Source organism: Rhinolophus ferrumequinum, chromosome 12 (assembly GCF_004115265.2).
Source record: "Rhinolophus ferrumequinum isolate MPI-CBG mRhiFer1 chromosome 12, mRhiFer1_v1.p, whole genome shotgun sequence".
Taxonomy (NCBI): Eukaryota; Metazoa; Chordata; class Mammalia; order Chiroptera; family Rhinolophidae; genus Rhinolophus; species Rhinolophus ferrumequinum.
In genome coordinates, this window is record NC_046295.1 from 56,012,940 (window position 1) to 56,024,964 (window position 12,025).

Here is a 12,025-nt window from a genome sequence, read left to right on the forward strand (position 1 = left end):
ACACTAAATGAATAGACAAAGTAGTAACACTTTTCATTGTTTTTAAACTGTATCTTGTAAGTACATCTATTGTGAATTACTGGAGGAAGTAAAAGTAATCATCTTTTTGAAAAAGGGCAAATAACATGGACACTTACATTACATACACACAATTATAAATGGTTAATAAATATGAAAAAATATTCAACTTCGGTTGTAATCAAAGAAATGTATATTTAAATCAGATTATCAGTTTTGGTCTACTAAACTGGCACATTACAAAAACACCCACTGATTGATTAGCAAGTGAGGAGGAAGTTTGCATACTCATACACTGTTGATGGAATACATATTGGTACAATGTGTATTTTCAGTAGAGCAATTTGGTACAATGTATCAGAAATCCTAAATAACAGAGATACTATATGATCCCAGAAATATAATTCTAGAAAAGTTACCTGAGGATATATTTGGAGATTTGCAGTGAATATCCTTGTATGTGTACCTTCTGTACATTTTTAATCATTTTGTTTATATGCCCAGGGGAGAAAAATATCACACTAAGCTTTTGTGTTTAGGTACCCATCCCAGAAAGGCTTCTTAGGTATAAAGTGATATGTTCCAAAATGCCTTTGAGATCGGGGAAAACTACTAGCCTACAGAAGTTTAGGATTATATGTTTCAGCTGTCATCTTATGAACACCACTAAGTCTGAACAGATCTATTTCTTTAGAGCTGAGCTATAATTTGCCTGAAAAAAATTATTGTAGTAGGAGAATAAATGGCTTTTTAGAGTAGGACATTTAAGGAAAAAATGATGACCTCAGTGAGGTGGGAACTTGGATATTCAGTGGCTGCATGTGGGAGGGAATAAACGAAGTCTGAAAGGGGAAGCGAGGGAGGAGGAACAAAGTACATTGGGGAAGATAAAGGATATTTTCTCAGACAGGAAAGATACTGAGTAAGCAGGTTCCATCACTAGGACATAATTACCAGTTAGATAAGTAACTCAAATTATGATTAGACAGATGTTTTATAAATATGTGATAACTGGTATATGATTATTAAAACTACTTTGGTATACACTGTGTTCCAACTGAATCTAGCTTGTCTTGAAATTTCGGCTTACTAAACCTTTTCTTGGGCTTTATTTTCCAGCCCATTAATCTTTACAGGTATTATCTAAAACATCTTCCAAGTTTCTATTCCTCTACATTTATTTAAATATACAAAATGTTAACGAGATTTTAAAATTATTAGAAAAAATTCCCTCTTTTTCATATTTAACAGGATTTGGTTTTCTATAAAAAGCATGAGTTATTTCAAAACAAATTCTTTCTCCTTCTTAAACTTAGTTCTACAACCAAACTTACCATTCCAGAAAAGAGTATCTGATGTAGTTTTCCTATTCGTTGTTTCAACTTTTCTTTCAAATGTCTTAAGATTTTTTTCCCTTCACATGTTTTGGTAACCTAAAAGTAATTTCTGGCAGACAACCCATATTCAGGCCATTTATGGACAAGGAAAAGAATATTATCTAGAATCCTTAAAAGAGAGAATGCTCTCTAATAACAATAAGTATTATTCCAGTACTTCTAGAAGGAAAAGAGAACCACATTGTATATTGAAATTACCAAGAACCAGCTCTACACAGAATATTTTCCTCTATACAGAAGTCCTTCGTTACGGTATAAGAAGTGTCAATAAGACATTTTATCAATTAATATTATCGTGTTTATATACAACATTTAGTTCTCAGAAGTACTTTGATTTCCCCTTTAGTTTTTTATAAAGCTTTTCCTCTGAAAAGGTCCAAGTACTGTATAAGGTTTTTGTATGACTTGCAAATCACAGAGTGAAAAGAAGGGAGAGAAACAGAGAGAAACTATTTTAAACACAAATATTAAAAATTTAATGTAATATGGTGAAATAAGCACTGCAAGTCAACAGACCTGATTCAAGTCCCTGTTCTGCTGGTAACTAGCTATATGAGTCTGAGTCAATCATGTTTCCAAAATTAAAAAATAAAAAAATGTACCTTTAACTTAATGTCTATCTTAAATTTGGCTTTTTAAAAATCTGCTACAATTTAATTTTTTTCAAATACTGTATTACAGTAACAGCTCAATACACGTATGTCATTTTTTTCCCATGTGGAGTTGAGTCCTTCACTTTTGGAGTGAGTCCTTCACTCAATTTAACTTGCCGCCTGGCTTACTTGCGTTGCACACTCAAGATGTACTTTGCAGGAAAGAGACTGAGGAAAGATTCCTTTATGATGGGAAGGAGCTGAGCAGGTGAAGGAGTTAAGAAATGAGTGCTTATGGATACAAAAGATCTGGTCATTCTCAAATCAGGAGCACAGAAGAACTCTACTTAAATTGGGAGGAAAACGGTTGTAACAAAAATTGAGGGAGGCCTTGAGCGGAGGCTTTCAGCTTAATAATAGCTTCCACCTTTATTTCCCCAGTGGACACCACACCAGTCTCCAGTTCCGGGTTCCCAACCAATCATATCAAGCCACAACAGAGGCTCTGCCAACCCGGGCACCGTTTCAAGACTCTGGAGTGAGATTCACACGACCCCAGCACCTGTCGGCCTCACACCCTTTCCAAAAGGAGGGGGTGAGAGGGGACAGTAGGTCTATCCCCCCGTCCTTTTCGATTCAGGCTACCACCCGGTCCAGGAGCTCTCGAGACTGAAACAAACTCCGTACTCCGGAGAAAGGGGGAGCTCCTCGCTGTGACCCTCCCATGTATCCTTCCTCCGAGATAATTGTATTTACAGGTCCCAACCTCTGACCATGGTTTCTCAGGCCTCGGGGACCCTGGGCCTGGAGAGTGGACAGACGGATGCCAAGAGTGAGGGCAGCGGAGGAGGGTGCACTCCTAGCCACCAGAGAGAAAGATACGAAAGCAGGGGTAGGGGCGGCTGTGGTCCCCCTCGGCGAGGAAGGGAAGCCGTCCCTGCGTCTAACGAAGGGTCTGTCATTCCTTCACTCACTCACCAGGAGCAGCAGGGAGCATCTCAAGTCGGGTAAGGATAGGAAGACTGCAGGATTCATGGTAACGCTGGGATCCGCGGCAGGGACAGGCGTTGGCTGCTGGGACTGGGCAGGGGTGGGTTAGGTTAAGAAAGGGCTTGGCTCCGGGAGCCGGCAGCAGCGGAGGTTTCTCCCTGCAGCCGCACCTCGTCCTCTCGACCCGGAGCTCTAGCGGCGAACACCCGGGACAACTTCCAGAGAGGCCTCGCAACCCTCACTTCCGGGTCCTGCCCACCTCTGAGCACATCGGGAAATGTAGTCCTGCACCACTCTCACTGAGCACGTCATCGGGCATCCAGAACTCATTTCCCATAAGGCTCTCGGCCCAGGACCACCGAGTCCTTCACGCGCGGGGCCCTGTGGGATAAAAAGGGCGGAGAGCGGGTGTACCACTGTGTTTCAGAGGGTGGGAACCACAATTCCCAGAGAGTTGTGCGGTTGAGAGTCTCGGACGGCCTTCCGAGGTGCTCTGTTAGTTTCAGCACGGTGGGGTCTGTCCCAGCCGGACGTAGTGTACTGTCCTGGCTGGAGGGGCGGCCCAGTGGGGGTCGTGCCTCCTGGAGCCGCCCCCAGGACGTGAGTCCTGGAGGAGGCAAGGGTGAGTAGGAGGGGGCCTGGCTGGGGAGGCTCGGATCGATCTGTACTGGCTTGTACCCTGCCTTAGACTCACGACCCTCCTGGCCTGGGCTGTGGCCTGAGCCTCCATCACTGGCCTCCTCGCCTGCTGCCTCTTCTTTCTGTTCTAATGACTGCATTATAAAGTCGGAGGCCTCTCAGGGTCTCAGTGGAATAAGTAAATGATTGTCCCTTATCCCTAACTGTGTCTGTGGGCTTGTGTAAGGAACAGCTATGGGATAGGATGGGAAAGCACGTTGTAAACTGAAAAGTTCATGTGTGAAGAGTGATTGCTAATAATGCATGGATCACTCCCCACAAGATAATTACGAAATTCCTTAGCCAAGCAGTTGAGGCTCTTGACCTGGTCAGTTAGCTTTCCAGCCTCATCTACAAATACCCAGCCAGGTTCACGTGCCCCAAATGGTAGCCAAACAATCACTAAGTCCCCTGGAGTCATTCTGCTTTTTGTGGTTCTCCCTATGCTTTGCCTTTGCTCCAGCTCTCCTGCCGCCTGGAATGGCCCTGTAACCCCTTTTCTATCTGGAATTCCATCTCAAATGTCACACTCTCAGAGAACTTCCCAAGCTACCAACCTTTTAGTCCTAATCAGAATTACTCTTCCTTTGCTTGTAACTACAGCACCACTAGTTTTGTACAGTTATAATTATTAGAGCGTTTATTACACTAGTTTGTTTTATAATTAGTAATGATAATGATACCTTTGCATTTTATAGCATTTTATAATTAACTGGTTTTGATTTTCATCTATAAATATTATTTACAAAAAATCAATAGCGCTAAAAAAATTAATTTGAGCTGGGAAAAAAAAGACCTTAGAGCATCACTTTCCCAGGGTGACAAAATGAGACAGTGGCAAAGCCACTACTTTTAGTTACTTTTCCTGTTTCCCAGTCCAGTGCTCTGCTCTGTATATCACACACCTGCCTTTCTGACAGAGGAGATAGAGATGAGGAATTTAAAAAGAGCCGGTACTCATGAGTATAAACTTATTACTCCAAGAAATTAATTTTTGATTCTGCTTACCCTCTGGACTTAGTACTCAGCCTATAACTTTTCATTCAACAAATATTTACTGAACACCAACTATATATATGCCTGTTGGTGAAATATATATAACTATAACTGAGATCTAATTTTTAGTGTATTTACAAAGAGTATGAAGAGTTTGGGGGTATTTCTTGTGTGTGTGATTCTGATGGGCCTAAAACTCTGATCACTTAGAATCTAAAATGACATGTATTAGAGTTTAGAACAGTGCCTAGCACGTAGCTGGTACTCAACTTGTCGAATGAATCAACATGGTCTACCTTTTCCATTTTCATCTTTTACAGAAAATCAGAGGTGAGTTAGCCTAAGGGCATGCTGCTTATTATTAACCAGGCCTAGAGCCCAAGTTCAATTACTCCTCGATGGTGTTTCCACCTCCATCCCTGTTTTGTATCTTCTTTCAAGTCACTTTAATATAATCCTGCATATGACAGTGTTTTTTTTGTGACATGACAGTCACGCTAAGACATGACGGAAGTGTCTCTCAATGTCCATTAAAAATAAAGACGTGAAGAGTTGACCTTTACCAAAATTAAAACACTTTCCTTCTAAGGCAAAATTTGAACCTAAAATCCTTGTCAACAACAACACAAGTACTAGCTCATCAATAGTGATAAGTTTGTCTTACAAAACTTTCAGATTCTCGGGAGTCACGGAAATTGGAGTGACCCTTTTTGGTAAAATCAGAAGATTTATGACAGCAATTAACTGTAGCTGGTTAATAGCTGCTCTCTTTAGATAAGTATGCATGCTCTAGTGTACCGTGATCCCCATGATTCCCTGTTTTTCTTACAGTTCTTAACTTCCCGGGTTCTTGTAGGCATTCAACTTTGAAACTTTGATCTAACATCTTATGTTTAGGAAAGAAGTTTAAGATCATTGATGCAAACTACCCGTCTTTCCGTCAGGTGCTTGAATTCTTGCTGCACTTCTGACATAATCCAGCCTCTGCTTAAACACTCTTATGATAGAGAATTCACTATGTTCCTGTGCAGAAAATGCATTTCTAGGTGGTTCTAGCGAACCACATCTATCTGACTACCAGTCAGAACAAAATTTTCCTTAATGAAATATGGTTAATCCTAAGGGTATGGTGTTCCAAGTAAGATCCTAAGGTCAAGATCTCAAGCTAGGTTTGTATCCCTGGTGGACATAGGAAAGGAGAAAACAAATAAAAATTCCTCCTTTTGTCTGCATGAAAGAAAGAACTAGGTACTTTTTAATTTAGCACTTAAACCTAGTTAATTCTGACCTAACAATTAAGGTCACATCATACCTAGTTGGTGGCTTGGCTGTCACCTTTATTCTCAGTACCAATTCTAATTTTTAGCATTATGTGGAATCAAATTATCTGTATTATTAGAAATAACTTAGAAATCAATGTGGTTTCTGGGCCCTGTGCCTAATGTTAAATATTGAGCCTCCTCCCTTTTTTTATTCCTTCAGATAGCTCCTGAGATAGGTCTTAGAAGCATCTAAAATCTCTTATTTTACGGATGAGCAACTTGTACAACTTGTACAGATGGCAATCTTAGGACGGCAGATTTTTTTTAATTCTAGTCACGTATTCCAGTAAACCATATTTATAATAGACCTACTTAGAACTGATGAGACAGCTTTCAGAAATGATTCCTGCATATACTCATGGTTTCCATCATTGTTTCAGGTCAGTCCAGTTGTTGAGAAGACTATGAACAGGTCAGAGAACTTGTTCTTTACTGGTTCCTCATTAACATCCCAAGTTCATGCTGCTGCTATTAATGGAGATAAGGGTGCTCTTCACAGGCTCATCGTAGGTAAGCAAGCAGTCCCTGTAAATACAGAAGCTTTAAAAATAACTCTTTGTCCTAAGGAAGTTTGCTGATCTTAATTTTAATTAACACTGTACTTACACATTTTAATAAAAATACATTATTATTTACGGTTTGTTCCAGAACTTGAACAAGAAAGAAATTAAGTCCTGAAACTTAAAGATATGTATTAGGATTAGGTGAAAAGTACTTGAGAAATATCGGTGTATTTGGTATTGAATCTGGATATGTACTCTAAGTTGCGAAGAGAATTCATCTTTGTGGTAACAAAGATCTAGAAGGAGATAGTAGATAATGATCTTGAACATTTAATATATACCAAAAATTCTAAAGTTTACAAATATTTTTAAATGTTAATGATTTAAAATTGATTCGATATCCTCTCTATCATTGATTCAACTGCTTGAAATTGATTCAGTGTTCTACTTATCATATGTGTAGAGATATAGAAGTTCTAGAAAGAGCACAAGGTGCATGGGAGAGAGACAGTATTCTGGGGCACAATGGGTAACAATTTTCTAGAGTTATAAAACCCACAAGTCATTAGTCCCAAAGAAAAATAAGTAAAATAAAAATGTATGTTATTTGTGGCCATTTTACACGCCAGTGTCTGGTTACATTATGATTGACAAATTGGGCTTTAAAATAAAGTCCATACTACTTGAACTTTCATACTTGTTCCTTCAGAATTTGTTTTTACCCTAACCTTTCCTGTGTCTCCAAGAACTTGTATCCATGCACCCTAATCTCTGGCTAGGCTTTCTATTCCCCAATATGCCATGCGTTTTTCTTTCTTTTCCTTGTACATCTGTTACCTCTCCTCTTTTCTACCCTTTTCCCACTTACCCTCTTCTCTACTAAACAAACTCCTACTTGTCTTTTTTTAAATATATTTTGTAAGATTTTTATTAAAATATAGCTAGCATACAATATTATATTAGTTTCAGGTATACACCGTAGTTACTCAACATTTCTACACCTAAAGAAATGATCACCATGATAAGTCTAGCACCCATCTGACACCATACATGCTAGCATGATATTCTTGACTACATTCCCTATGCTGTACAAAAACATACTTTCTTATTTTGAAATAAGATATAGGGAAGTACATACAACTTACATGTACAGGTTAACAAAGAAATATAAAGCAAGCAAATATCCATGTAAGCCCCACTAAGTCGAGAGACAGGATATCATTTCCCCCGAAGCCCCTTAGGTATCCTTCTCTGCCCCTTGGAATAATTAGCTATCTTGACTTTGATGGTAATAATTACATTATAGTTTTACCACCAAGGTATAGATCTTAAACACTATAGTTTCATTCTGCTTTTTGAACTTTTTTTGCTAAACGTTCCATGTTTACTTGTACTGAAAATTGTGTATACAGTTTTGTCATTTTCCCACTCAGAACTCTTTAATTGCTTCCCATTGTATTTGGAATAAAATTTAAAAGTGTACCTATACCTTTTCCCCTCTCTAATCTCACCTTTCACCACTCTCTTCCTAGAAAAACTTGCTGTCTTTCAGTTTCTCAAACTTGCCAAGCCCTTTTCCATCTCAGGGCTTTTGCCTGAAATTCCGTTCTCTCCATTCTCTAACTCTTACTCAACCTTCAAAACTCAGCATTCAGGTCACTTCTTCAAAGAATCCTGCTCTAACCATCCAATCTCAGTGAAATTTGTTCTTTGTGTTCTCTCTTGGAACTCTATCGTTTTCTGTCATAGAACTTGTCTCAAATTGTAACTGTGTGTTTATATGGATGACTATTTTAATGTGTCTCTTCTGTAAGCTAGTAGCCTCCATGAGTATAGACTGTCTGTTTAATTCATCACTATATTCACAAGATCCAGCACAGTACTTGGCACATGGTAGGCACATGATAAATATTTGTTAAGGGAATGAATAAATATTGGAATCATTTTGAGTATCTTCTCTTCTAAGAAGCCTATAATCACCTTGAAGGCCAGAATTAAATGTAAATTGACTTGACTTGAATTGAGAGGCAGGTTAGGACTAAATTCCAATGGGAAAAAAATTTTTTTAAGCCAGAATACCTAAGAGAAAATATCTTATAAAATGGATTCTTTATTATTTTCATGAAAAATAGAACCTTCGAAGGAAACAGAACGTGAAGCATGCTATAAATTAAAAATACTTACACATGCTCAGTCATACAAATTAACTAATGTGTTACATAATAAAACTTGAAATATTCCTATAATTTTTATATTCCCCAAGGAAAAAAATCCTTAAAAACAAGAAATTGATGCTGTGAAACCAGTATAAAACTGATAAATTTATTTATAAATTGGTTCCCTATTCTGTCATCTTGTCTCTGCTTATTTTGAGCTATAACATTGCTCATCTTATAAGAATTCTGCCATTATGTCTTTGGTGCAAAAACAGTAATACCTTTGCTCTGTGGTATTTCCCAACATTCGTATATTCCTACTAAAATAATAACTGTTTCATCTTACATTTCAATATATCTTATATATTCTTTTATGTAGACCATGTTTCTCTTTTCTAAACTAGTAACGTAGTACTACAGATGAATTATGTTTTTCTTGAATCTTTGCTCACCAACTGCTCAGTGAATTCATTCACTTTAGCATTTTCTATTTTCCCTTCTCTGTTTCCATGGAGAAGTATGTCAGTGATGTGTTTGACTCCATGGAAACAGATGAGCATCTCTTTCTACATACACAACTAATTATATCGAACACTTTCTGTGCTGCCCATTGTGCTGGAGGAGGATTGAAGAGGCTTTCCCTGAGTGAGACATCATCTTAGTAACACTTTTTAGTCTTCAACCTAATACAGTGGACTAATGTTTTAACATAACTTATTACATCCTAGATTCATATGAATTAGGGCTTAGTCCTGGGCCCTAAAAGCAAAAACATACATAGTAAAATCTTTATATGCTGTGGTTTATCATTTATAGATATGTAGCTTTTTCTCTTAACATCAAACTCAGATAATTTGAATGAATACCAGAGCTATATTTGATAATAGAATTTAGTAGATTCATTTTAATCCTATATAATATAGTGTAGTAGAAAGAATATGGATTTTTAAAGTCAGGTAAACCTGAGTTTTGAGTTCTGGCTTTGTCATTTATTAGCTGTACTACCTTGGCTAAGCCTCTTAATCTTTTTGAGCCTCAGTTTCTTCATCTGCATGCTATAGATTATAATACGCGCCTATGTGAGAATTAAATGAGATAATGACTATAAAACATCTAGGGTGTCTATCGTTAATATTACTGTATTGTATATTTGAAAGTTGCTAAGAGTAAACCTTAAAAGTTCTTATCACAAAAACAGTTGTAATGATGGATGTTAACTAGATTTACTGTGATCATTTCACAGTATATACAAATATCAAATCATTATGTGGTACACCTGAAAGTAATATAAGGTTACATGCCAATTATATCTCAAAAAGAATCTATTAGGTTGGTGCAAAAGTAATTGCAGTTTAAAAGGTTAAAAATAATTGCAAAAACCGCGATTACTTTTGCACCAACCTAATACCATCACACCTGACATAGTAGACAATAAATAGGACCTTGTTACTGTTATTGTTGTGTCAGGTCGGACTTCCAGTAAAATAATCAAGTGTTACATAGTTTCAGAGATGTCTCAAATTGAAAAAGCTCTAAATACAACAAAGAATAATACTATTTTCTTTGTGAAAACCATACTAAATCATTTGTAAATATGCACAGTGTAATGTTTGATGTTGTCATTACTGCTAATAGTGTTTGGGATTATTGGCAGTGGTTAAGTGACCAAGCGGCACCATGCTGATTCCACCACAACTTTTGTTGCCCTGTCCATGTTCTGAGCAAGTATAAGTCTTCCCGTATCATTTTCTCTCCTTGTTTATGACTTCTCCCAAACACAGTAGTTAGGTATGGCAAGGAGCTTCCTAAGTAGTAAGTAGTGGTATTATTTCAGGATACTTCTTCCTTTACCTCAACCCTGACCTTAAATGTTAGGGTCACTAAATGTTTTATAAATGCTTCCTTGCATACATAGGTGTATTTCAATATACTTACATATGTATGTATCCATACTACTCATAGTAATAAAATTATCCAACATTTATAAATTTGTCATACGTGCCAGGCACTGTATTGTGTTTTGCATCTCATTAATTCATTTAATAGTGAAACGCTACAGAATTAGGGTACTATTATTATCCTCATTTCCTATGGGAGGAAACTGAGGCATAGAGATTAAGTAACTTTTCTAATAACTAGAAGAAAATTGAAGCCTGGAAGTCTGATTCCAAAGCCCATGCTTTTAAATACTAAAGTATGGGGCTGTTTTTTGCATACACAAGTACCTTTGTATGTATGAATATATAGAGAAAGAGAGAGACAAAAAAGGAAACTGCTTAGGTCTTAACCCTGACTGATGAACTTAATGGTTATCTAAATTAGATTTTTCTTAACTTTTTTTGTGCTACAAGCCCTTTGGCAATTTGGAACCCTTCTCAGAAATATGTTTTTAAGAGCTTAAATATAATATATAGGAATCCAAAGAAAATCAGCTATATTGAAATATAGTTATCAAAGTATTTGAGAGTCAAACTCAATCTTTTGATTACGAATCCTGTGTTCTTTTTCATTGTTCTCATGTTGCCTTTAAACAATAAGCAAATATTTTTTAAATGACCAAAACTGTGACAATACAAAAGATGTGACATAAGAAGTAGATGAAAGCAGGTGAAATGCATCTTTGATGTCACACAAAAGTAACATTGCAGAACAAGCAAATAAGATGTCAGTAGAGAATGATGGATTTACTTGTGTTGGAGAGTATGATGCCATAGCTATTGGGTAGTCTGGCACCGTTGTCACTAGAAGTGACAGTCGTTTCCTACAACTGCTGGAGTTGGAGCTCTGATTTCCCCACATACCAGTCCATTAACCAAACAGACGCTTCTGGCTCAGCGAACCTTAAAATAACTGCATGCAGTAAAGCAGCGGCTTTCCAGTCAGGGTTCCAGCTCAGCTTTCTGAGCTACGTTCAGACTGAGCACATGCAGGATGCCAGCCCCAGCTAGGCAAGCACCAATTGGTCATGGATTAGAGGCTCTCTCTACAGTTGCCAGAATAATTAAAACAACACACGAGCCAGCTGCTTTCTAGATTAGCTGTTCCTGACAGCAATGCAAATTTAAGTGCACTGTCACCCAGTGAATATTAGTGTACATTATAAGCCCTACATTTGTACATGTTGCAGTTACCAGACACTTCCAAAAAATAAATCATTAGATAAAGGCACCAGCCTCAGTTAGCCAGGAAGCTCAGAACCTGACGGGACCTTCATTACTCAGAAACTAGCCATAAAGCCACTGTCCCCCTAGAGCAACTCCAAACAGGACCCAAGTGAGGCTGCTTGCTGCTATTTCACGAATAGGGGATACATGCCTTCAGGTTCCTCAAATACACACATTTTACCTTATAGGCATAACATATTGAATGGTG

The 12,025-nt window shown here is 37.8% G+C and overlaps 2 protein-coding genes across 4 annotated transcripts in view; one reads left to right on the forward strand and one right to left on the reverse strand.

Moving 5' to 3' along the window:
* Nucleotides 1-3,238, reverse strand: part of ERP44 (endoplasmic reticulum protein 44) — a 60,144-nt gene extending 56,906 nt beyond the window's left edge. The window contains exon 1 of the mRNA XM_033123533.1: nucleotides 2,987-3,238. Coding sequence (XP_032979424.1) covers nucleotides 2,987-3,043 — 57 coding nt within the window. The 5' untranslated portion in view covers nucleotides 3,044-3,238. The remainder of the gene's footprint in view (nucleotides 1-2,986) is intronic.
* Nucleotides 3,239-3,401: 163 nt separating this feature from the next.
* Nucleotides 3,402-12,025, forward strand: part of INVS (inversin) — a 119,204-nt gene continuing 110,580 nt past the window's right edge. For all 3 annotated transcript variants that reach the window (XM_033122483.1, XM_033122485.1, XM_033122484.1), the window contains exons 1-2: nucleotides 3,402-3,620; nucleotides 6,375-6,504. In XM_033122483.1, coding sequence (XP_032978374.1) covers nucleotides 6,399-6,504 — 106 coding nt within the window. In that variant the 5' untranslated portion in view covers nucleotides 3,402-3,620; nucleotides 6,375-6,398. The remainder of the gene's footprint in view (nucleotides 3,621-6,374; nucleotides 6,505-12,025) is intronic.